At 43.5% G+C, this 27,231-nt stretch overlaps 1 protein-coding gene across 5 annotated transcripts in view; it reads left to right on the top strand.

Annotated features, from left to right (window-relative positions):
- SLCO2B1 (solute carrier organic anion transporter family member 2B1) overlaps nucleotides 1–27,231 on the top strand; it is a 65,464-nt gene that overhangs the window by 17,247 nt on the left and 20,986 nt on the right. For 4 of the 5 annotated variants that reach the window (XM_081909833.1, XM_081909829.1, XM_081909830.1 and 1 more), the window contains 7 exons: nucleotides 15,535–15,604; nucleotides 16,324–16,416; nucleotides 19,745–19,882; nucleotides 19,993–20,155; nucleotides 22,258–22,467; nucleotides 23,727–23,825; nucleotides 24,980–25,110. In XM_081909833.1, the coding sequence (XP_081765959.1) occupies nucleotides 16,348–16,416; nucleotides 19,745–19,882; nucleotides 19,993–20,155; nucleotides 22,258–22,467; nucleotides 23,727–23,825; nucleotides 24,980–25,110 (810 nt within the window). In that variant the 5' untranslated portion in view covers nucleotides 15,535–15,604; nucleotides 16,324–16,347. The remainder of the gene's footprint in view (nucleotides 1–15,534; nucleotides 15,605–16,323; nucleotides 16,417–19,744; nucleotides 19,883–19,992; nucleotides 20,156–22,257; nucleotides 22,468–23,726; nucleotides 23,826–24,979; nucleotides 25,111–27,231) is intronic. The other variant, XM_081909832.1, reaches the window with a different exon arrangement.

Raw genomic sequence — 27,231 nt, 5'->3', positions numbered from 1 at the left:
AATCTATGTTGGATGCTCCCAGCTCTTGTCTTGACTAGGGATGGGAGCAGGGCTCGTCACATCTATCAAATACTGTATGCACTTTCAGGAACAATATGAGAACTGAAACACAGCTATCCCGCAATATTTGCATATATCTGAATTTTGCAATGCAGTTCTCCAACCAAACACGGTGTATGAAACCATATATATCAGGGGACAGTGTGTATAAAATTGAGATAGTGAAAATAACACAGAATGCATTGTATTAGGAGAAATAGCTGTTAAAAAATAGTAAATAAGTCAAAACTGCAAACAAAAATATATTTATAACAAATAAATAACAAATAAATATAAATAACAAATAAATATATTTATTGGGAGACTTTCACAATAAAATGCTGGAAATTTCTTATGGACTTTTTGTGTGAGAGAGAAAATGAACTTCTAATATCTGGATTTAAAGATTGAAAAAATACTGCTTTATAGAAGATAGAATGGCTGGATCTTAATTAATTAGCTGCAGGACAGAGACCCAGAAGTCCTTTTATCTTCCCTTTATCTTCCCTCTTTCTTTCTCTACTTTTGCTTTCTCTCTCTTTAGGTCTGTCTTTTCCCTTTTTTTGAATTCTTCCAGCCCTTGTTCTTTTTAAGATTAAGTAGCTGTTTTATTTCAGTGTATTATAAAAAGATACTTTGTAATGGGTTTGCATTTCTGTACATCTTTGAGCAAACACACACAAAAGACAGACCTGGGTGTCATCAGCATATTGTAAGTTCAAACCCAACATTGCTAGCTGTGGAAGCTGCTGTCAAAATTTAGAGCCATAAAATGAGCTGTGGGAGTGAATTATGGGATGGAGTCACAAGCAAACCAATATAGTTTATTCGTTTCTTCCTCCTGGAGTGACTAACTGCAAAGATCAGCTCCTGCTTCTTTTGCTGCGCGATGGTGGGTGGGTGGAGGAGCCACTGGCTGTGACAGTGGAGGCGCTGGTTCGATCTGAGCTTTGCAGTGAAGCTTGCCAGGTGACCTTGGCCATGCTGTTTCGACTTGTCCTAATCTGCTTCACACGTTCATGGTGTGAAAAATAAAGGGGACCAAGGTCTGTCTTGAGCCCTTGCGACAGAGTGACAAGACAAGAAAAGCCTTTAAGCATAAAGGCTGTGAGGGGAATGAGGAGTCCTTGAGTGTGGGCTCAGATCCAGAACTGATCAGGAAAGGCTGCCTTGCCTACTCTCCTGCCTTTAACAGCTTCTTGATGTGCAGAAATCAGCCACTGAAGCTAATTTCTCAGCATAGAGATCAATAGCATCACCTGCTAATGTCTTCTCACTGTACTTAGAGATGCCCATGTATCCATTTGCCAAATTTCCAGGGACCAAGTGCCCTTGCTGCCCGCTCAGTGCAATGAGGGGATCCTTTCCCCTCCCCGGGCTCTGGAGGGGGCCCTCTCAAATTGTGCCAGGCTTTGGAGTAGGCAGAAGATTCTTGCACTGAGACTTGGGCTGCTTCTACCTGTTTCAAAGCTCAGTGTGATATGCAGGATGCTCCTTCCCCTCTGCCAAATTGTCCAGCAAACCAGAGGACTTGTGAGGTAGGGTGCGGGGAAGGAGACAGCGGTGACCACAAATTATGGCTGGCACATAAGCCTGAATTTGAGGAGCGCTTTCTTCTCACCAAGCTGCTGCTAAAGGACAGCCCTACAGAGTTCACGGTGGTTGCTTCAGTGCTGTGGTTTACAACCAAATAAACTAGTACAGCCTACTAACTCCACCTCTCTGAGTTCGGTTCCAAAATGTTGCTGGTAAATGGGAGGGAACTGGCTTTGCGTACTTTTAAGGGGAAGAAAGGCATTGCAGAGATCCTGTTCTAACTGGGGCTAAAGTGAAGATCCAGCCATAAACTGCTGGCTGAGGCAGCTGTAAGACGGTGAAAAGCAATTGTGAGTATCAGACAGAATGCTGTTCAATTTCCTGGTTCTTAACTGAAGAGCCCCACTTCCCAAGCTGAAAACAAGTCCTTCTTTGGAGGTCTTTCTAGGTCTCTAATCCGTCTTAACTGGCTTTTCTTTATCATTATTTTAAACTAATTTTATTGAAAGTTTTCAACATAAGATACAATGAAAACTAAACCAAAGTAAACTAACTGGTAAAACTGGTAAATCTAACTGGCTTTTCTTTATAGCGCCTTTTAAAGCTGTTTGTGGCTTGGGTTTCTTTGCTGTCCATATGCAAGAGATCTCACAAGCATATCTTTTCAGTCTGTGTAGACTTTCAGGGAATGTTTCTTCAACTGCTCTGTCCTATCTAGTCTGACACCCCCAAAACATTCATAGATCTGTTTTCAACATTCCCATTTGTTCTACCTTACAGAACTCACCTGGAGTGAAAAGCATATAGTGAAATAGGATAGAACCCCCGCCCCCTTTTCATTCGGGACCTATTGGACTAAAATCTACATAGGAAGGAACACAGGAAGCTGCCTTATACTAAGTCAGACCATTGGTCCATCTAGTTCAGTATTGTCTACACTGACTGGCAGAGGCTCTCCAGGTTTTCAGCAAGGAGTCTTCCCCAGTCCTACCTTGGGGTACTGAACCTGGGACTTTCTGCCTGCGAAGGAGATGCTCTGCCACTGCATTATATGGTCCTTCCCTTCTCTGGTCTTTGCTTTCAGAACTTCCACCAAGTTTCCAAAAGGCATAACCAAAAGGGACCTTCTACGGAATCTACCTTCCACTGAGTTGGGTTATTGATTCACCTTGCCTCTGTTATTGGAAACTTTGTAAGGATTGTTATGGCTGATATCCATTCCATAACTTTTATTAATCTTTATTAAGATTGATCTTTATTAAAAAGCACATGTGTTCTTACCTGCTTTGCCTGGAAATGTATTTAGAACGAGGCATGACAGCTGCTGTGCCAACACAGTCTTCAGCCCAGACTCAGCAGGGGTCAGCAAACTTTTTCAGCAGGGAGCTGGTCCACTGTCCCTCAGACCTTGTGGGGGGCTGGACTATATTTTGGGGAAAAAATATGAATGAATTCCTATGCCCCACAAATAACCCAGAGATGCATTTTAAATAAAAGGACACATTCTACTCATGTAAAAACACACTGATTCCTGGACAGTCCGTGGGCTGGATTTAGAAAGCGATCTGGCCGGATCTGGCCCCCAGGCCTTAGTTTGCCTACCCATGGGCTAGATGATAGGTCTGGCAAATGACAGAGACACCAATGTACTCAAGAGCTGGTGGGGTTTTGGGCATTTAAAGGTGAGCCTACCTAACTTTCACTTTTCAGAACAATATGTGAATGGCACAACCATTCTTCTAAATCCACAATTATTCTGAATTTTGCAGTCCTGTTCTCCAGCTGAATAATGTATACAGAAATGCATATACCCAAGTAAAGTGTGCATAGAAATGCATATATTAGTGAATATAACATACCAAAAGCATTTTATTGAAGTTGCTTTGCAAATATGTTTTTTTTAATTAGGTAAAATTTCATGCATAAAGGTGTACAGATTATATTATTATATTAGAAATTAGCACCAAAATGCTGATTAATTTTCATGAGGACTTTTACAAATATGTATTCACATACTGTTATGGAGAACTAAACCTAAGGTTGGAAATCTTAGAAACTAAGAGAAACCAAAATTGACAGGTTGACCTATCCCTACTCTGAATACCAGATGCCGGGAACCACATGGGAGCAGAGCACTGCTGTGGCACTCATGTCCAAGCCAAATGTTGATTTCCACTCTGGCGCTGCTCAGGCTGCTGCTCTGTGTGCACCCTAACCTTTCTCCAAATAACTTATCAAGCCACATAAGGTAAACAGGAGAAAAGGGGACTTTCAAGGGAAATGCAAAGGGCTTTGGGTAGAGCTGAGAATAGCAGATATTTATGTAATTCTGTGCCCTCAAACATTTGTACAATGGCCTCAGCAAAATGACCACCAGCCCCCAGAGGAGGGCAAAGTGATTACATGTCAGAGGAAGCACAAATTAGCAAATACAGCAAAACCTCCAGCACTGCTTTTGCTAAACTCAGGCTGTGGTGATAACAACAGCTGTGTCAGCAGTTAGAGGGCAGCTGTCTATACAGTTTCCTCTACTTTTAGAAAATGACAACAATATACTGTAGACATTTTCTTCCGCTTCAGTGTTCCTATGAAGGTAGCCCTGGTTTGTAGCCAATTATCCCAGGAGCTTGTGAAATGGATAATTATTCTGTTCCTGAATGTTCCTGAAAATGCTTCCTTTTGTAACAAGAACTCCAGTTTGTATTAGAGAAGCTTTCTGTTCTATTAAGAACATGAACGCTTTCTTCAGTGCTGGAGAAAATATGGCCCTGAAGAGCAGTTGCTGTTACACTTAGTTCCTGCTTTCAGATTTATTTTGGGGGCACCTAGTTAGCTACTGAGAGAACAGGATGCTAGACCAGACAGACAAGCTACTTCTTTTTATTTTTATTTTTCCTTGCTGCACATGCCTAATTATAATTGATTTGATATTCCATATATAATGCAAAATTTTCTTCTTTTATTATTTATGTTTCCTATTTCTGGTCGTCGGTATCACTCACTGCCAATCTATATTTGATGTTAACCTAGACGCATATTCGTAAAGGCTGCTTGCTGTTTTGCCAGAAGATTCAGTAATGTTCTTTGCAATATCTGAATGGCAAAAATCTGTTTTTAGCGCTTTTGATTACAAAGATACATATACAGTGGTACCTCAGGTTAAGAAGTTAATTCGTTCTGGAGGTCCATTCTTAACCTGAAACTGTTCTTAACCTGAGGTATCACTTTAGCTAATGGGGCCTCCCGCTGTTGCAGCGCCGCTGCCACACAATTTCTGTTCTCATCCTGAAGCAAAGTTCTTAACCCGAGGTACTATTTCTGGGTTAGCAGAGTCTGTAACCTGAAGTGTCTGTAACCCGAGGTACCACTATAGTTTGTTTTTATGTAATGGGCAATGAGCCCTTGGAGTTTGTGGGAAATCATTCTTCCTGGTTCTCAGTTACCTTTCATCCAATATTCCAGAAACTGTCAACTAGTAAAGTAAATTATTGCCCTCAAAAGGAGAGATGATGATTTAAGGACTAGGGAGATAATGGTGGTCTGTGGAGCAGGGAGCACAACCGTAGTCAATTTTGCAAAACTAGGAATGTTCCTCATTAGAGACAAACAGCAACTAGGACTGTGGTTTAATCAAATTCTGGTTACCAAGAGCTCTTCAATTGAGAAGATCACTAATGGCAGACAAGCTTCCCTGAAAGGCAGCCTGTCCACCACCATCAGTATCACCTACAATTATTTTGAAATTTTCACAAATGTCAAATTTGCTCTGTAGGTCTCCCTGGAGCATGAAATATTTTGGCTGATGATAGTTCACAACATTACAAAAGCATACAAAGTGCCAGATAACACAATTCAATTGAAAAATGATTATTATTTTATTTGGCTACAGTCTTATGTTTGGCTGCCACTCTGCTGTCTCTCTTTGCCAAGGACAGCCCTTGTTTTCTGTTACCCAACTCCGGTAAATCACAATCACTGCTCCTATTTCTGTCTCCAAGGAAAGGCCATGTTGAAATTCAACTAGCAGTAATTTGCTAACATTGTCATTCTTCAGGGTTTAGTATCCCTGCCAGAGTCTCTAGAAGTTAATTCTCTGCATGGGGGATGGATGCATCTATAGTGAATCTGTTTTAAAGCTTCTTTTTGATGCTATTTTTAATGACTATTTTATACCATTTTATATAAACTCCTTAGAGGGTTTTTTAAAAAGTGATATACAAATCTTGTTAAATAAAATTTAATTTAAAAAAAAATGTGCATGAACCCTAATGCTGTAATCCTAGACACGCTTACCTGAGAGTAAGTCCAACTGAATTTTAATCTGAATACTGTATAGGGCTTTGTGCGCTGGTCCTAATATATTGAACTGGACACAGTAGCTCACTGGGAGCCAGTGTAGTGCTGTGAGTATCAGTGACACATAGTCCCATTAGACTTAGTATTCTACACTAGCTGCAGTTTCTGGACCATCTTCAAGGGCAGCCCCGCAGAGAGTGCATTGCGATAGTCTAGACATGTATAAGATTGCACTGCAAAGTACCATGCAGGGTTTAGCAGTGGCCAGAGGATTTGAGAAGATCAGTCTACATCCCAATCCCAAAGAAGGGCAGTGCCAAAAAATGCTCCAGCTACCGCACAATTGCGCTCATTTCACACACTAGCAAGGTTATGCTTAAAATTCTACAAGGCAGGCTTAAGCAGTATGTGGACAGAGAACTCCCAGAAGTGCAAGCTGGATTTCGAAGGGGCAGAGGAACCAGAGACCAAATTGCAAATGTGTGCTGGATTATGGAGAAAGCTAGAAGCTTCCAGAAAAACACCTACTTCTGCTTCATTGACTATGCAAAAGCATTTGACTGTGTTGACCACAGCAAACTATGGCAAGTTCTTAAAGAAATGGGAGTGCTTGATCACCTCATCTGTCTCCTGAGAAATCTCTATGTGGGACAAGAAGCTACAGTTAGAACTCGATATGGAACAACTGATTGAATTCTGGTGCTGGAGGAGACTCTTGAGAGTCCCATGGACTGCAAGTAGATCAAACCTCTCCATTCTGAAGGAAATCAGCCCTGAGTGCTCACTAGAAGGACAGATCCTGAAGCTGAGGCTCCAATACTTTGGCCACCTCATGAGAAGAGAAGACTCCCTGATGTTGGGAAAGATGAAGGGCACAAGGAGAAGGGGACAGCAGAGGACGAGATGGTTGGACAGTGTTCTTGAAGCTACCAATATGAGTTTGACCAAACTGTGGGAGGCAGTGGAAGACAGGAGTTCCTGGTGTGCTCTGGTCCAGGGGGTCACGAAGAGTCAGACATGACTAAACGACCAAACAACAGCAATGCAGCTTCCTACGTTCCTTTTGCGGAAAGCCCTTCTCACTTGCTGTATTTGTTTATTCTTTATTGTTGTTACGAGATATGCCTGAAAAATAGAGTTACTCTACGATATGTAATCAACAGTTCAATATATTCTGCAGCAGCTACGGTATGTGAAATGGCATCACACAGGGTCTAGCCGGCTGTTTTGCATTCTGCAGCTGCTGAGGAATATTTTGAGCGGTCGATCAAATCTGCCTTATATCGATCAAATCTTCCTTTAGCCCTCCAACCTTAGTATTACCTGCAGTAACTGGCAATGGCTCTCCAGGGTTTCATACAGGAGTTTTTCCCAATCCATAACACGAGTTGCAGGATACTGAGCCCAGTAGCTCTTCAGCATGCAAATGAAATGCTCCGGCACTCAGCAAAACCCTTCCCTAATGTGTATAATAGCATATGTGTCTTGGGCAGCAATTCATGGTATCAAAATTCAGGTCCTACACAAGCATGTCCCTAGATTCATCTGTGAATCGTAGGAGGGAGCAAATGTGCAAATAATTGAAAGTAAGCTCTTTTGAAAGCAGACCAAATATACATAGGATTAGCCAGTAAGGTCTGAGTATGCCAGCAACCACATTCCTGGAGTTTAAGATTTTCTCAAGCAGGAGCTCTGCCCTCAAATAAAAGGGGATGGTCCAGATTTCTTCTTCTATCATATTTCTTAAAATGCCAAAACAAGTGGACTGTGATCTATGGTTAAGATCAAAATGTGCTTATTCCATAACATGAAACATAACACAGAGCGCCTCACTCAACATTACCTGCTTTCACTGTTCACACTGAGACTAAAGTTCCACTGTCAAGAAATGTGTGTGTGTGTGTGTGTGTGTGTGTGTGTGTGTGTGTGTAAAACAGCATCTATACATAATTAATTAGCATTTTCTGCATCCTATTAAATAATGCTAGGAGGGCACCCATTTGTGACATGAATTAATTATGGCACCAGCAGATGAACAAATTGTTTTGCAGGAGCTGCACAATATTTCTGCCACAAACAGTACAGGGTGCCTGCCCTATCATTCATCCAGATGTCGCTGAAATCACATGGCAGAGCAAACGTCGTAGATTAAGCTGGCAGCTTCTGAAAATTGCACTACAGTTTGCAGCTCCTGCAGCAGTCCGGTTAGTGGCAAATGGGTCTCCCTGTGGAGGAAGTGGCTTGAGGATCACAGTCACTGGCAATTAGTTCTTTGCAGTTCTCCAGGGCTTGTTGTGTAATATTGCGGTTTAGTGTAAAAAAAAAGAGTTTTGGATTGGGACCCATGGGACCAGAGTTCAGATCAGCCCACATCCAGACTCATCTCTCAATCATGGAATAAGCACAACTACCTCCAGTTCAGAAATCACCACTTCTGAGGTTGAATTGACCCAGGGGCTTATTGGACTGTGTGGTTAAAGGATCCTGGATTCAAGGTGCATTATCTGAGTTAAAACAGTTTTAAATCAATTACTTTTCTTTCCTATGCCAGTAAAAGGTTAAATGCAGAATGTACCATAACCTTTCCCCTGATTTGTAGTGTAGCTATTCACTGCTGTTGTCTGCACTGAGCCATTGTGCCATTGAGATGAATTTCTTCACAATATATTTTATCCAGAGTTCTTAAAAGGAGTGACTTCTCCTTTCCCCAGTTAATAGCAGCACCCAAGAGCAAGTTGTACTATATGTTTCACAAAAGGTGGCTTCATTAATTGATGGAGCTGTCTGGATCACAGATAATCTGTTGAACTGGCTTCCTTCCTATAGTTTAGATTGCTTGTAGAAGCTGCAGCAGCTTTTGGGCAGGTTGACCTGATCCACATGCAATTGCAGAGTATTTCCAGTCCACCCCCAGCGTAAATTCAGAATATCTTGAAGGCAGACTGGAGGAAAATACTGCTGTTATGATTTCTTGCTTGCTTTTTGTTTGTTGGTCAGTGAAATTCTAAAATGAAAGGGTTGGGCTCTGTGCCTGTCTGGGTATGACTCTGCATGCCTCTCCAAACCTGGAATATTTTCTCCCTAACCTCAGACATAAGAGACTGATTATGATTACTCTAGTGTAATATACTCTGTACAAGAGTAGAGATTATTGCTTTACATTTTTCAGGACTGAGCCACACATTACAAATGTGTTTTGCTGTGCTCTGATGTGCCCTGACTCATATGAAACAATTTTTTTTGCCTCTTAGGTTGAATACGTCATTCTTTAATTTTAGAGAAAAGGAGGGGAAGCCCAAAGGAGAACCATGGAGACTGGGAGAATGGATGGGTGATGGCGAATGCCCTTCCCTCCTTCGGAGGCCTTGGGCAAACTGTTGGGCTGGGCTAGAAGCAAGTCTCAAGTATCTCACAGGGGCGGTGGGGGGAGTTGCATCCTAAACACTTGGCACCTAAAATTGATTTCCTCAGAGCACATCAGCACATGTCCCACAAGGCAGTGGGTGTGGATTTTTCCTTGGGGTTTACTTCCAAAGCGTTTCTCACGAGTAAGTATAACCACAAGCTAGCAAAGGTTTAGGACCAGTGCCAGATTTACGTATAAACTAAACAAGCTATAGCTTAGGGCTCTACACACTTGGGCCCCCCCCAAATATTTAAAGGAAAAGAACCCCTGGATGTACATTTCTGAAATATAAGATAAAAAACAAATAAAATAAAACCTACAGACAACAACCGTGTTTCGTGTTGTGTAGGCTCCTATGATGTAAGCAATGGGCCCTGCCTGCTAGCCTGCTCCCTAAAATATCACTGGTTGGCTCATTTCTATATATAGGATGCCTACATTCTGCATGGACTGGTTGTATGGCAACCTGTACAAATGGCTTTAGATACCCATTAGGTCCATAAATTACCATATAGCATATATTCAACACAAGAAACAGTGAAAACTTGTTGTTGACAATGGACAGCTGGACATATAAAGGACCCCATTACCTTCAGTAGCTTAGGGCCTCACCAAACTTCAATCCGGCCCTGTTTAGGACCAGAGTACAGTGGTACCTCAGGTTACATACGCTTCAGGTTACATACGCTTCAGGTTACAGACTCCGCTAACCCAGAAATAGTGCTTCAGGTTAAGAACTTTGCTTCAGGATGAGAACAGAAATAGTGCTTTGGAGGTGCGGCAGCAGCAGGAGGCCCCATTAGCTAAAGTGGTGCTTCAGGTTAAGAACAGTTTCGGGTTAAGTACGGACCTCCGGAACGAATTAAGTACTTAACCCGAGGTACCACTGTATTTCTTCTCCTAGATGGGCTGCCTTCCTAGGTTGACAAGCCCCATCTGCCCATCATTTACCTCTACATTACAGCATGTGCAGAAACTGCCTTCTTGACTGTTTGACCCACTCTTGGTCTCATCCACTCAATCTGCCAGAACCTGTCTTTGCATGCAGGGGAGTCCCTAACTCACTGAGGTTTTGAGAGCCATCACCTGGTTTAGCTGGCCAATTGAAGCTGCTCCTGGGGTGTGGCCCCTGTCACATGTGAACAGCTTCTAGGGGCCACAGATGAGAGCTGAGTGGGCACCAAAGGTGGACCAACTACCCCAGAAGAAGCACGATGTGCCCCTCACCAGAGGTGCTACCCCTCCCCTAACCCCCCCCACACCCATGCACACATCCACATACCCACCCGCACCTACCAGTTATGTTCAACTGTGGCAATGAAATCTATGAATGAATTATGAATGCCTTCAGGATTCTGATATGGGAAGTGCTGACAAATCCCATATAATTCACACAGGGAGTCCTTGAGGATGTTCCACACTATTTATTTGATTGTCCTGTTTTTGACAGTGTATATGCAAAATTTCTCATCTCCGCAAAGGTCGTGAATATTGGTCTAATTTACCAGGGGGGGAAACAAATTCCTGTTCCCTAGTGATAAACAAGTTGGTAATGCAGCAAGCAACTAGCTACCTTTGCTCTGGCAATAGCAATCAAGCATCCAGTGCATTTTGATATTTGCGGGTTAATGAAATTTACATGCATTCTATAAAATGTATTTTTGCTATCTGAATAAATGAAATGGTGACTGAGGTGGAGTGTGAAACCCATGTCTGAAATACTGGAATTCTACATCCTTGAAACTTCGTTATTTATTTGTCATTTTGACTTTGATTGTTAATTGCTGTTACACTCCGTGGCCAAACAAATAATTTAAACTGCAGATTTGTCACTGTTATGCTCCACGGCCAAACAAATAATTGAAACTCTGTAACTTTGTTAATTATGTGTTGAAGTATATGTTGCGTGACTGAGATGCAAGTTATGTTCTTCCCATAAAGCACAAACAATGGGTGCTTTGCTTATCACAGAGTCGTTGGCTTCATTGATTGCAAAGAGGAAACCACTCACTTTTGTCCTTAAACAAGGAAACCTTGTTCTATAGAACACTTCTGAGAAGTTAAATTTGATTGCCCTTTCATGTTTTTTTTAAATGTAACTTTCTTTGCTACCGTAACCCCTATCAAAAATGTGGAAAGTCCCACTAACTTTTATGGCAGTTGAACTTTATTTCCCGGAGCTCCAGTTGACTTCAAAGCGTGTGATAAGTAAACAGTTTTCAACGTCTCTTAGAAACTTTGTCCGCTTGAAAGGTCTCTGTAATAGGGTCAATGTCTTCATTTGAAAGGAATGACCCAGCCGTTGCTGCCATTTTCTTCCTGATTACATTTCCAAAGTGAGGCAAGGTGAGGCAAGTCCTTTTGAGCATTGCAGTATTTAGTCCTTTATCCAGGGCTATGTGAACTCTATACTACAATCAAATCAACATTTTGCTATCCAAATACCGTGGTAGCTCGGCTTAAGAACTTAATTCTGTCTGGAGGTCCGTTCTTAACCTGAAACTGTTCTTAACCTGAAGCACCACTTTAGCTAATGGGGCCTCCCACTGCTGCTGCGCCACCAGTGCGCAATTTCTGTTCTCATCCTTTAGCAAAGTTCTTAACCTGAGGTACTATTTCTGGGTTAGCGGAGTCTGTAACCTGAAGCGTCTGTATCCCAAGGTACCACTGTACTGCTCCAGTAAAAGCAATTCTACAGAAATAGGCTTCAGAAATTAACTAGTGGACTCACAGGGTCTTTCAAGACGATCAGTTCAAGACACAGCAAGTGGGCAACACAGACAAGAGCAAAGTTGTGCATTTAAATCAAAACCGCAAAAGTAGGTGCACAGGCATAGCAAGCAAGCAGGGTACCTGACTGGGGAGTAGCATATGTAAAAAGGTTGTTGGGGAGGTAGTCAGTTTCAACTGAACATGTGTCAGCATTGTGATGAAGAGAGAGAGAATGTGATTTTGAGAACAGCCTTAACCAAAGGAGTCATGGGCTTTGAAGACACTCAAACTCGGGATGCAAGGGAGAAACGTGCTAAGAGTAAGGCATGCTTGGCAAATCCACACCGTGATCAACTCCTGCCCGGAAACCAATGTCCCCACTGTGGAAAGACGTGTGGGTCCAGAATTGGCCTCCACAGTCACTTACGGACTCATTGTTAAAACCGTGTCTATGGAAGACAATCTTACTCGGCTGCGAGTGATCACCAAAGAAGAAGAGGATTCGTTCCCAGAACCACGGTTTTGAAGTATCGGCTCTACTATATTCCATTTTACAACCTCATCCAGAGGTTGTGTCCAGTTCTGGGTATCACCCTAAAAAGAGTATAGAAAAGTTGGAGTGAATTCAGATGAGGGGAACTAAGATGGCAATGGATGTGGAAAGCAAGTCCAAAGAGCAGGGATAGCTCAGTCAGTAGAGCATGGGTCTCTTCGGACTCAGCAACACAGGTCAATTTGTAATGTTAAAAACGTGTTCTAAAAATGTGACACCGGTTGGCGCTGTAGAGGAGAATCCAAAGTCAATGGCAGATTGCCTGGGAATGTCTTTTCTTTATATAGAGTTTTTAATAGCGGTTTGTTTTTTAAAAATATATCTGTATAGATCTAGCCTTAATCTCAGGGTCATGGATTTGAGCCCCATGTTGGGCAAAAGAATCCTGCATTGCAGATGGGTTGGGCTAGATGGCCCTCATGGTTACAGCTCTACAATTATATGATTCTTTGAGGAAAGGTTGAAAGAACTGGGTATGTTTAAGCTGGAGAAGAGAAGACTGAGAGGGCCAAAAAAGCAGGGTTGTTGCATAGAAGAGGGCAAAGACTTGTTTTCTGTTGTCCAGAGGGTGTAAGTGTAAGGATATGGGAGGAGAGATTTCAGCTGAACATTAGGAGAAAGCTCTTGATGGCAAGAGCAGTCTGACCGTGGAACCCAGTGACCTAGGGAGATGGTGGTGGGCTGTCTGTAAAACTGCAGGCGTTGAAGTAGGCTATGGAGCCATCTACTAGGGATGCTTTACAAAACAGTGAAAATCCAACAGGGAAGGGACCAAGTGACTTCCACTATCTGGGTGATGTGCCTGAAAATGTCCTTTCCTGTAACCCAGGAAACTGGTCTTTGGATGGCAGTGGGATGTGGAGCAAGACCGCCAGTGAAGAATACTGTGGGATAGCACACTTATGAAGAAGAAGGCATTGTTTTGCTCCCAAATCCTTCAAAGCTTTATAGGAATAGACAGCCCAGCTCCTACTTCCTCGCTGTCATTACAGCTGAGCTGTTGTCATGCAGTTGCTGCAGGAAAGGGGATAGTGGGACGCTGCACTCAGAGCGAAGCTACGGTTCTTGCTTCTTTGAAAGGATCTGAACAATCTCTCAAGATTTATGTTCAGTTCTCGAGGAGAAGCCAGAAATTACAGGCAAGATAAATTTGCAGTGCTGTGTAGAGCATTCGCCATCTGAGCGTTGCAAAGCGATTTATGTACAAACATCTAGGTAATTAAGCTTCAGTGTGAACATTCTCTCCCTTTTTAATTAGCTTCATGTGAGTAATTTGTTGATACTTGCACAGTCAATTTAATTACATTAACAAGTCGGAGTTGCTTGCTGTTTTGACACTGCAGGGCAGTCCTTGGGGAACTTTCTCCCAGTGGCAAAGTATGTATATACACGCAGACCTACTGTCAGAGAAAAGGTCTGTCATTTTTGGTAGCTCTGGTGACTGAATGGTGACAAGGCTGGTCAACATTGTGCTAGGTAGACTCAGCCTCTGTGTTGTCCATTGTAGGGTGCAGTAGCCAGAACTGCACAAAGCACTCCAAGCGAGGACATAGCATTGTGTAGTGGTTAAGGTGTTGGTCTGGAACTGGCTAGGCCCGGGTTCAAATTCCCACTCAGTCATGAAGTTCATAGGTGACTTGGGGGTAGTCTTAGACCAACCCACCTTACATGCTTGTTGTCAGGCTAAGAGAAGAACCACGTATGCTGCTTTCAGCTTTTGGTAGAAAAGAGGGGATGCAAATTTAGTGAATACGTAACACTAAAAGAAGGCTGATGGACTGACACGGTGTAATAGGGCAGCTTCATAGGCACATATGACTGCAGGCAGTAGTTTGTGGGGAAGTGGAGTGATTAGTTAAAGCCATTTCCATTTCAGTCCCTCTTCTGGATTTCTCCTATAATTGAATAGGTTTGAAAGAGCCACAGCTCGCTATTCAGGAGTTGATGAAAACTATTTACAAGTGTCAGCTGATGCCATACAGCGTGTGTTCTGGGATTGATGCCTTGTGCTCATTTTCTCTCTCCTAAGAGTTACAGAAGCATCATGGTTTAATCCAGCTCTGCTTGTCTTGACAAGATCAAGCCTGACAGCAGAAATGTGATCAAATTGCATTAGCCTCTCAATTTTCCTCATTCTTAGGGGGCAAAGAGAATTATAGAGAAATAATGAAGTATAATATATCAAATATTCCTCCTTATAGAAATAAAACAGCATTCTTTATGGGCTTCAGAGTTCTTGCAATTGTGATTATCAACAGCATTGATTTTTCCATGACACCTTAACCCATGTGAGTCTGTATTGGTGGATAAGGAAATTGCCACTGTCGTTCTACAACTGGGTGTGTGGGGTGTGTGGCCTGACCCACAAGTGCTGGAACAAATTACTCTGTCCTCATTTAATTCCACACCTTCCAACATTTCTCTGATGAAAATAGAGATGTCCCTTCCAAGGAAAAGTGGGACATTTTGGGATCGAATCAGAAACCAGGACGGCTTCTGTAAATCTGGGACTGTCCCTGGAAAATTGGGACACTTGGAGGGTCTGTAATTCATCCCTGAGGACTGAGAGATGCAATGAGAGCCAGTTGCTCAGGGATCTGTGAGGCTTCAATGTCTCTTGGACAAGTGTAAGACTAGTCTCCACCCACTCGTAGTGTAGCTGGTCCAGGCACGTCCTTCATCGTCGCAAACCAGATACCTATAGCAACTCTGCAAGCAGGGCATGGCCACAACAGCACTTTCCATACTCATGGTTCCCAGCATTTGGTACTCAGAGGCAAGGTGGTTCCGGTACTAGAACTATTACTCAATGGTAATGGATAGAAACTATTGAGATTCGAGTACTCTGCTGCTGAACGCTTTTATAGAAATGTGATTTGTCTCTTTCCAGGTTCTCTGTGCATGGTGAAGTTTGGTGTGCTTAGGGGCAAAGTGCATGTTACATGCTAGCATATTTAACCAAAGCCCACTGCCATTTTTTTTTTTAACTTAGGACTTGGCCACACTTCTGCTTGTCCCATGCACGGGTCCGAGAGGTCTTCCATTTCTCCTTTGCTTTCTAGGTACGTCTCTGAGCGGTTTTGTGTTTGTTCTGCCACTTTCCCAGGGAAAACCCACTGTATACTGCTGAATTGGAACAAGCATCAATCCACAGAAAAACTAATTCATGATTTTTTGATTCCCCCCCCCCCCCCCCGATTCAGCAGTAAACAGTGAGTATTCCCAGTGGGACAAGCACCCCTTAGGTAAAGGTAAAGAGAACCCTGACAATTACGTCCAGTCGCAGACGACTCTGGGGTTGCAGCGCTCATATCACTTTATTGGCCGAGGGAGCTGGCGTACAGCTTCCGGGTCATGCGGCCAGCATGACTAAGCCGCTTCTGGCGAACCAGAGCAGCGAACGGAAATGCCATTTACCTTCCCGCCGGAGTGGTTGGTACCTATTTATCTACTTGCACTTTGACGTGCTTTTGAACTGCTAGGTTGGCAGGAGCTGGAACCAAGGAACGGGAGCTCACCCCGTTGCGGGGATTCGAACTGCCGACATTCTGATTGGCAAGCCCTAGGCTCTGTGGTTTAACCCACAGTGCCACCCACGTCCCTAAAGCACCCCATAACCCCCAGCAATTAATGGGCTCGTTCTTATTGACAAATATGTTTGTTGTGATTGCCCATGAGTCCTGTTGATGCTTACAGTCTCCCTCTGAACAATGTCATGCTGTGCTAAACCAGGTGGAGAAACTTAGGTACGACGTTTAACAGCCTGATTTCTCTTTTGCAGAGACACAAAGCACACATTTAAAAAATGCCAGACGAAGGGAGCAGTCGTCTCTTCAAACGAATATCTCATGCAGGCTCATTTTTCACTATCAAAGTAAGTACCAGGAGCCAGATTAATCCCTTCTGCCCGATCAGAGCTCCAAGGAAGAAAAGTACACTGAAGTGCAGTTTCCTTTCTGCCAGTGGGTGCTTCCAAATGGCAGCTTTGAAGGGGTGTATTGTTCTAATCCTGCAAAAGTTTTTAGAAAGGATAAGCTGAATAAAAAGGGATGCACAATGGAAACCAGCAAAGGGTGAAGGGAAGTCAAGGGATTCTGAGAATCCAAAATATAAAGGTGATTGATATGTTTAAATTGAAATACATTATGTAAAATTTAATTTAAATTTTTTTTTAAATAATAATGTGATTTTCATTAGAAACATAGCAAGCCAGGGCAAGGTTAACCAACCCCCTCCTGCAGGATGTCTGCTGGTTATAGTTTTGTGTTTTTAAAAACGTTTTTAAATGATGCACACAATTTCAAACAGCACATTTAAGTTCACGACTGGTTTGGTGACCAGTCCCCAGAATTGCAGGTTTGAAAGGATTTCAAGAGGCAGGACTGGAAAGGATTCCTGCTGGGGCCCCTGGAAAGCTGCTTTCAGTCAGAGAAAGCAATATTGGGTTTAGTCGGCCTTCCCCAAGCAGGTACCCTCCAGAGGTTTTGCACTACATCTGTCAACCCCAAGCGGCACATCTGCATGGTGCTATGACTGATGAAAGCACAGCCAGGCTGGCTGGGGGTGGTGGGAGTTGTAAGTACAGAACAACTGGAGGGTACCAGCTTGGGGGAAGACAAGCCAAAACATCAGTCTGGTGCAGCATGAGGCAGCTTCACATGACATGTTTTAAGTTTCTTCTCAAACTTCCAGAAGAGCTCAAAATGAGAATAAGCAGCTCATGCTGTGGCCTTTTTGTGCCTGAGCTCTCAGAGCACATCTGTTACCTGCTGGCTCACTTGACCTTCAGTGCCTCTCTTGCACTTGAATCCAGAACTTGCTTCTAGGCACTTCAAAGCCATCTGCCCACCTGACCCTTTCCTGTGTCAGAGAGGAAGCTTGGCTGTTCCGGCAAGCTGGCTGCAACCCCAGGAACTCTTATCTTTGCCTTTGTGAGCAAAAACATTCCAAGCAGGTTGGAAGCTGCTGCTTCCAAGATAGTGGGCTTTTAAAAATAGATGTTCGTTGCATGTGTAAAAATGTAAAACACCCCGGGGTTGGCTCCCCGCTTCCCCTTTTCTTTAAACTGGGGTGTGGGGGCGAACTGTGGAGAAAATGTTATTCAGTTTGCAGTGGTTATAATTAGTTTCCACTTGGTATTCAAAACTTTCCACATTTTGCGCCATGTGCAGCGAGTGAGCAATGAACGCACTGAGATAAGGAATGGGTTAAACATGGCCACCATTTTCTTTTTAAACAATTTTTATTGGTTTTTAATCAAATACAATAACCATTAAACACTTATCCAGCAGTATAGCTAATGGTGTTTGTTTTATCCATTGTCCCTAAACATACACTTGCACATTCAACATTCAAACATATTACTTAGCATCACCTTTCCGCTGAGAATATCCAGCGTTTGGTATAAGAAGGTCTTGATTTTGGTCATTAATATAGTTAAAGAAAGGGGTCCACGTTTCTTGGAAGGTGTCTGTATTTGTTTTGCCCTTAATTGCCCTCCTTGTGTCTGGGATACAGACATTGCTGTGTCCCAGATATTGTTTCCCTATATGTTCAGGGATATTTCAGTCTGGCACCATTTTCGTTTATTATAATGGTAGTAGAGGTGTGTATGGCGTAGGGCAAGGATCCTACTCTCAGGCAGTGCCACTGCTGGCTGCTATCTCACATCCCACCCTGCTGACTCAGTCACCATCAGGGAATTGCCAGACACCCGGGCCCACCACTGAGTAGATCATTCTGGTGGGACCCTCCCCATGCTGAGGATGAGGCCTTTGTGCAGCCCCACTCAAGTCACCATATGGGGATTCCCCCAGTCAATTATGGTTCCTTGTTAATGACACACACACATCCTGCCATTATTTCAAGTTGCAACAAAACAAATCTAATGATAATGGCACTTAATTGAGTGTTCGATAACCTGGCTGTTTTTAAGTCTTCCAGATTAGTGGCTCGCAACAGTTTAAAAGCCCACAAGAATAAGTGGCATGAAATTAAAACACCTCTGATCATTTTTTTTAAAAGCCATGCACACAGGTTTTAAAGTCTGTGTCAAATCATCTTCTAACTTTAAGAGGGTATCTAAAGTGATGTTTATAGGGAGCCACCCTTGATTGTTGAGACTTGGTGTGTGACAGCAGAAAAGCACCACCATTTTGAAAGGCAGCGTCAATATGTAACATTAGTGTGACTATCACACATGCAGGTTCCCATCTTGTATTTATTGCTCACAAGAAGTCTGTTTTTTGTGCATTTGCACACACTGTTAGTGGCAAAAAAACACACAAAAAAAACAACCCGTACTCATTCCTTGAGCTCCCAATCCCTCTATTTTGCCTCAGACTAAGAGCCATATTAGTCAGAATTGTAGAGTTGGAATAGACTGCAAGGGTCAACTAGCCCAACCCACATGCAGTGCCGAAGTAAAATTACTCTTTGGTCAGAGAACCCAAACAGAGATTTTAAATCACAAAGCATGCAGCAAAATAAAGTGTGGAAATGTAGGATGGAAGACCTTTAAAATATGCCCTTGTGAGTTCCAAAACTTCCCTTTTCCCTGAGGACAGAAAAAGGCCACGCCTTTGGTAAGTTAAAAATGGTTTACTTACAAACCCTCCGAAGGTCATATTCTTGTGTTTTTCCATACAGCATTCAGAAAAAGTTGCACAGGCAGTAAAACTTGGCATATTTCCAAAGTGGTGAAAGTTGCTAAATTATTGGCACAGGAACTCAAGACTGGCTTGTAAGAGCCATGCAGTCTGAGCTGCAGCAACTAGCTGAGACCTCCTCACACATTGAGCTTCTCTGGAACAAAAGCTTGATTAATCATTTCATCCCAAAGTGAGGGGAGTGGATATAGCTAAGCCAGGCAGGACAGTGTACAGTATTAACCCCTTCATGCATTAATTAGACCTAAGCATGTTGGTTATCTGAGACTGGCTATCCCACAATTTTAACTCTGCACAGATACATCACAAAACATGATAGTTAGAACTGGGGTTTGGGACCACAGGTATTTGTGACAGGGAAGGGAAAGGAGGCAGAGACTTGGCAGGTGGGTTGGAGAGCAGCTGCTGTGTGCCCTGCACAGACTACCTAGTAAGGAGCGAGTCAGGACTCGTTACTCCCAGTGCGGCAGAACAGCCTCAGGTCTCTCAGGTTCCATTTTGATTTTTGTTCATTCTTTTTCTCTCCTTCTGCAGTTCTTCGTTTTCTGCCAGGGGTTTCTGCAGTTCTCTCAGCTGATGACGTCTAGCCTTGTGAAAAGCTCCATTTCCACAATCGAGAAGCGCTTTGGGCTGTCCAGCCAGATGGCCGGCACCGTGGTCTCCTTCAACGAGGTACCACCTTTGCTCCTTGTTCATCTTTCCACCCCTGCTTTTATCTTTCATAAGGATGTGGCTTCCCCAACGTCCTAAGAGGCCTCTCAACCTTTCATCTCACTACCCAGGTGGGAAACACGCTGCTGATCATCTTTGTGAGTTACATGGGCTGCAGAGTCCACAGGCCCCGCTTCATTGGCTATGGGGCTGTCCTCGTCTCCATTGCTGGTCTGGTCATGTCACTTCCTCACTTTATCTCGGGACCCTACGAATATGATCGCTCCGTTACTGGTAAGGACTTCCTATGTATGATCTCCTTGGGGACCTTTTCACCACAAAGGTTTGTAGTTGGAATTGGGGAAACTGTTGATTCATAGAATCATAGAAACGTAGAGTTGGAAAGGACCCCAAGGGTCATCTAGTCCAACCCCCCTGCAATGCAGGAATCTCAACTAAAGCACCCATGACAAATGGCCATCCAACCTCTGCTTAAAATCACCACCTCCCGAGGGAGAGCATTCCCTTGTCGAAAAACTCCTACTGTCAGATAGTTGAGGGAGGTAGCCGTGCTGGTCTGACGCAGTAGAAATAAATTAAAAAATTGTCCAGTAGCACCTTGGGAGCTGGGCATGTTTATTCTGGAGAAGAGGAGGTTAAGGGGTGATATGATAGCCATGTTCAAATATATCAAAGGATGTCACATAGAGGAGGGAGAAAGCTTGTTTTCTGCTGCTCCAGAGAAGCGGACACGGAGCAATGGATCCAAACTACAAGAAAGAAGATTCCACCTAAACATTAGGAAGAACTTCCTGACAGTAAGAGCTGTTTGACAGTGGAATTTGCTGCCAAGGAGTGTGGTGGAGTCTCCTTCTTTGGAGGTCTTTAAACAGAGGCTTGACAACCATATGTCAGGAGTGCTCTGGTGGTGTTTCCTGCTTGGCAGGGGGTTGGACACGATGGCCCTTGTGGTCTCTTCCAACTTTATGATTCTATGATTCTATAAGTTTGTTCTGGGTATAAGCTTTTGTGTGCATGCACTCAAAAGCTTATACCCAGAACAAACTTAGTGGGTCTCTAAGGTGCTACTGGGCAATTTTTTATTTTGTCAGATAGTTCTTCCTGATGTTTTGTTGGAATCTCCTTCCTTGTAACTTGAAGCCATGGGCTCGAGTCCTATTCTTCAGAGCAGGAGAAAACAAGCTTGTTCCATCATCCGTGAGACAGCCCTTGAGATATTTGAAGATGGCTAACATATCTCCTCACAGTCTCTACCCAAATCTCCTTGGGTAGCTTTTCAGTATGGAGGTTCACATTTGGAATTGAGGGGGAAAACTACTTTCATTTTGCATTAGAAAACCACAGATGATCAAGCCAAGAGTTGGACACTGACACACACCCAATTCCATTTTTATTTTATTTTATTTAGTTTTTCAATTATGTTTTATTATACTTACAGCTGTACAACATAAACTTAAATTCATTGTTACCAATAAACTAATACATTTAAAAACACACAAAAAACATTTTGGCAATAAATTCTCTTCCGAAGCCATACAGGAAGCTACGTTAGACTCTATTGCCAATTTCAGCTAGTCTGATGGGGTGGGGGCAATAATGAGGCTCTCAGTGCACATTCCATTAAACGAATAGCATGAGACAGTGATGAGAGTGGGTTTTCCCTTCTCTCCCGGTCCATGATTCATAAGAACATGGGAAGAATCTGCTGGATAAGGCCAGTGGCCCCTCGAGTCCAGCATCCTGTTCTCACAGTGACCACCCAGATGCCCATTGTGGGAAACGTGCAAGCAGGATTCGAACACAAGAGCCCTCTCCCCTCCTATCTTTTCCAAGCAACTGGTGGAGGCAGTGCACAGCCATAAGGGCTAGTAGTCATCGATAGCTCCCTCCTCCATGAATCTGTCTAACCCTCTTTTCAAGTCATCCAAGCTGGTGGCCATCACTGCCTCCACCAAACCTTCAACAAGCCTGCTGTACCAGAACTGGATGTGGAGACTGCAGCTGAATGAGACACAGCTCTAGGCAGAATTTTGGTGCCGGCACAAGGTGTCACTGTATTTGAGACCCAAAAGTCCACCACTGCAGGGCCTTCAGGGCCAGTCTCAAAGACTTGGCAGTTTCTGAAGTAACCTGGTCATAAGCCACCTATCAGAATGCTCCTCCTTGCACGACTGTGTGCTGCTGTAGCATCCTTCCATATAGAGGCTGGGTAGGGACGGGTAAGAGAAGATGGTAAGAGAACAGAAACCAGCTTTGTGTTGCTGCTGCTGCTCAAAAGCTCTGTTTGCTGTGCCCAGTTCCAAAGGGAGTTTCACCCAGCAGTAAAACAATAGATGGGTGTGGCAGCTTGATAGCATCTCCTTTTGCCTCTACAGGTTCTGAAAGTACCACTTCAGACATATGCCTCCCAAACCGGAACGAGACAGAAGTATGCACTAAATCCGAAAAGAAAGAAACCCAAGTGGTTGTGATGCTGCTCTTACTTGGGCAGACCCTGTTGGGGATTGGCGGGGTCCCCATCCAGCCCTTTGGCATCTCATACATTGATGATTTTGCCAGTAAGAGCAACTCCCCTCTCTATATAGGTAAGATGCTAGAAAGAAAGGCTAGCTGCCCAGGCTAGTGCCTTATACCATATAGGCATCTTGTCTTGAGTTGTGACCTGCAACGCACCTGAGAATGGATGAAGGAGGACCCTGAGCCAAGGAAAGAAGAGATAAAGCAGTGGTTCCCAAACAGATTGTCTGGATGGACCACAAACAAGAGGCTTATCCACTAATCCTCTTGTCCTGCTGTTTTTCCCTGGGGAAAACCGCTTTTCAGCACTCAGTCAGAGCAAATGGCAATTTGAGTTTTCCCCAGATGGATGTTTGCTCCAGTTGAGCGCTAAAGAGCTGGTTTTCCCTGCAAATGGAGTGGATCAAGGCGGAAACTGAAAGCACGGGACAACTGGAAGTGTGGAGGAACCCAAAGGCCAAACTAGATGTGCTAATGTTAATGTTAATGATGTTAATGTTAATAGCTGGGAGGAGGGATTTTCATCAGGCCTGCAGTGAGTAAGGAGTTAAACTTTTTCTTCTCTGTTGCAGTCCCAACAAAAATTGCTCCCCTGTCGCAGCCCCCGCAAAATGATTTACAAAACCAGCAGTCAAAGCATAAAATTAATTTAATCATAAAATAAAACAGCCGGCAGGATATGAACCTTGTAGTGGGTGCTACAGTTGAACATGAGGCTGCAAGAGGCCTGTCAGGAGGCTGGCTTTACAGTTTACTTTTTGGGTTGAAATGGACCCTTATCCCCAGGCAATGGTGGTGTGTGTGTGTGGCTTTTTCTAGGTGATCTCCTTTCCTTGAGTAGATGCTGACTGTTTTTGTGATTTTTTCTTTTTACCACCAGGCCTTTACTTAGCAGGAAGCTTCCCACCACCACCACCACCACCACCACCATACTAAATTTATCTTTTTAGTCACCCAGGGCAGGAGTTTGCCAGCATTTGGTTGGGTGGGGGTACAGCAGCCTCTGTCTGGAAAATTTAAAACATGGCATGGACTTGCCACTGACCTGGATATGCATCTGCACATACACTGAACTATTCACAAGACTGGGATGATGCATACATACCCAAACCGAATCTCAACTAGGGTTGGAAATCCCCCGGAAAAGAGTGAGTTGTGTGAATCCACCTCATTATTCCAGCCCCCCTTAGAGGATAAACAGTTTATAGATTTTACCACAATCAGGGCGGTATATACAGTAAATGTTAAATAAACTCGTTGCGACAAATTTTGAAAGATGCTTAGTGGGCTTGCTACTTGAGCAGAAGTTCTGTTTCCTTTTTTACAGGAATCCTCTTTGCTGCAACTACAGTGGGTCCTGCATTAGCATTCATCGTGGGGGCAGCTACGTTGCGCTATTTTGTTGACATCGATAAAATTCCCGCAGGTGAGTTAACAAATGTTCTGTGTGAGCATCTTTGTGAGTGAGTAAATCTCGCAGACACAGAGGGAAGGAAGTGTGGGCCAGAATTTGTGCTTCTGCTCTGATGTCTATCACTATGTCTGGTAATTGTGTTCTTCTTCTTTGGCGATCACTCGTAGCCGAGTAAGATTGTCTTCCATAAACACGGTTTTAACAATGAGTCCGTAAGTGAATGTGTACTTAGCTGAAGTCAGCACTACTGACCTTCCTGTGTCTCAGAGTGGAGGTTTATGACTTCAGTCCTAAACCACCAGGGTTCAGATTTCATAGAAACAAATGTACACAAAGACAGGCGAGCAAATGGAATCTGCTAGTGTAGGAGATGGGTTTAAAAGAACCAGGGCTCACTGAGCAAATGACGTCCTTCACGGGAAGCCACTACAAGATGTGTGGGATTATAGGATGTAAAACACAGTTTAAAATGAAGATATTTGTGCCCTGACCCCATAGACATGCATAGCACATTTCACCAGGGATTTGATTCCCTCTAAAAGGGAAAAAAAATATTGAACTGATACTCATAATCATAAAGGATATTATTTTTATTCACCAAACAAACAAAAGAAACTAAAACCTAGCTAAGCACTGGTTTTTAAATTAACAACCAAACTTTCCCTGAAAAATACCAACTTTAAAATTAGACAACAAAATATTATTTTGCTGTAGTGATATCAGGTGTTGCTGTAGTGATACAGTCAGTTTTCGTGTTCTTTATCTTTAAACAGATAATGAGCTAACCGAAATTGACCAAAACAGATTAAATTTTCTTCATCTTCCTGATCTAGAGAATGAGATGTCACTCACCAGGTGTAAGCAAAATGTGGTGAGTGGTGAGATGAAGACAGAGCCATGCAACAGAGATGCAGGCAGAAGAAAAAGGCCAGAATGGATCTGCAGCTTCCACCTGTGCCACTTCCAGAGACAGACACAGGCAGACGCCACAGATCTATTTCAGCCTTTTTATGCCTTAAAAGGTGGTGTAAAAGCAAATCTGAATGAGCCTGAGTCTATGTTCCTGGCAAAAGAGGTAGGCAGCTGTTGAGGCCTCTGAGAGTTGTGCTATCAGCCACCAAAGCACCAGCGTATCTTTGAGCTCTTTCATGTGCTTTGTGTTTCAGCGGACATTCACATTAATAGCAAAGATCCACGATGGGTTGGAGCCTGGTGGCTCGGTTTCATAATTTCCGCTAGCGTGGTCGCCATTGCTTCAATACCTTATTTCTTCTTTCCAAAAGAGCTGCCTAGAGAGGTAAGAACACACTTGAGAATAGCTATTCTCAAGGCACGATCTCTTTCCTCTTGAAATGGAAAGTAAGGCAATTCAAAACACTGGCGCATGAGCCACTTCGGCTTAGTGGGTAGGGTGCTGGGCTTGGACCAGAGAGATCTGAATCCAGATTTGTGCCCTCCTGTAAAACAACCTTGGTGCTCTAGGGCCAAGCCCTGTCTCAGTCTAACCTTTTTATCCCACAGGGTTGTGGACATAAAGAGAGAGCGAAACCCTGCGTATGCCATCTGAGTACCTTGGAGAAAGGGCAAAGTTAGATATGGCATGGTACACATCAGGATGTTTTGCTCTGTTTACTTGTGTGCTCTCCATCTTGGGTTTACAGCTGTCATGTCTGGATGAACAGGCCCAATGTGTCAGTGAATGCTCAGGAACGTTCTTGGCTCCTGGGAAAGAGCAGATCCCAAGCAGATCCCACCTCCTAGTGGACAAGTGAGTGTCTGTCAAGGGGCTGTCAGGAGAAGGCAGGTTCATCCGCAGGTCAGGAAAAGCACTTGAGATGCAAAGTGCAATTAACTTTTTATCCACAAAATTAAAAACGCAACAGAGTTCATCTAGGCTAGTTTCCTCTTGTTGAAGACATTGGTGGAACTGGGACCTGGCCTCTCCTTTTCTCGCTAGCCCCCTCACTCTAGACCAGTGTTTTTCAACCTTTTTTGGGCAAAGGCACACTTGTTTCATGAAAAAAATCATGAGGCACACCACCATTAGAAAATGTTTAAAAATTTAACTTTGTGCCTATATTGACTATATATAAAGTAATTCTCTTGAATAGGAATCAAATAAACACAAAGAAAGTATTTTATAATTACTTTATTATGAAATAGTAAGTAAACAGAAATATGAAAAATTATAAAATACTTTATTTTTAAATCTTTCGAATTTTTCAATTTTTCCCACGGCACACCAGGCAACATCTCGCGGCACACTAGTGTGCCGCGGAACACTGGTTGAAAAACACTGCTCTAGACTCCTCCAAAGCAGCTGTAGACTGTGACGAGGAGGAAGGATCCCTTTTGGGACCTGTTTGGCTCGTTGCTCAACCACATGCAGGACTCTTTGTGATTTGGTTGTCAGTGGAAGAGGAGAGCTAGCTAGAGCAGGACTGTCCAGCTGCTGAGCTTCTGGCCCCTCTCTGTCAGAGCCTGCGCTCACACTAAGACTCCTGGCACCCAGCCTTGTCCTGAAATAGCTGCTTTCTTCTGACAACCCCCCTGCTTCTATGACCTCCCAGCTTGTCCCTTCCACAGACTGGTCCTGCAGGTCCCACCACCACTCTCCTTCTTCCTCTGTGTCATTCCTTGGTGGCTCTTGAGCAGGCATCGCCCAACACTCTTCCTCATCCAGCCAATCCCTGACAGTGTCCATCTGTCAGGCACCCTTCCCTAGACCTCCTGATATCCAGCCAGACCTTTTACATTCAAGGTGCTACTTGAGCATCGAACGGGAGACAGAACTTGTCACATTTGGAGCACACAGTGAAGGTCGTGTCAGGCCCAGGCTGGGACTGACAGCAGGGTAGACTGGGCATGAACTGTTACCAACTCACAGGAATAATGGGAGCAGGAACTGAAGAACTGGCCAGGCGAGGCACGAAGGCAGAGCCCTTTGATGGTAGCCAAACATGACTCACATCTGGGCGTTCAGGGAAGCAGCAGAAGTGGAAAAGAAAGCAGCACACTCATAAATGATGACTTTGCACATTTATGTATTTTCTACATTTTTAACACACTGACCATGTTTCACAAAAGTGGATTGGGTGGGTGGGTGGATTTGCGCAGGTTTGGGAAGCAGGAAGAATGAAGAATCAAGACACGGACAAGCATTCAAGCATTCAGACAAGCCATTCATTTTTTTTTTTTAAAGTTTTCCCATCCATATATGGTGTTATATCCTTCATTACTACAACTGTTGATGGTTCCTGTCATGTCTCAGGAGAAGCAGTTATCTCAGTTTCCAAAAGTCACTGCATCACTTCGTCAAGCCATCTTCACCATTTTTCCAGCCTAGGAAGAACAGTCTGAATTCAGACTGCAAATAGTTAATCCAAAAGCTTCTATTCCTGAAGCTGGTAGACTCCTC

This window comes from Podarcis melisellensis, assembly GCF_964234715.1.
Source record: "Podarcis melisellensis genome assembly, chromosome: 4".
NCBI lineage: Eukaryota > Metazoa > Chordata > Lepidosauria > Squamata > Lacertidae > Podarcis > Podarcis melisellensis.
This window is presented reverse-complemented; position numbering and strand designations above follow the sequence as displayed.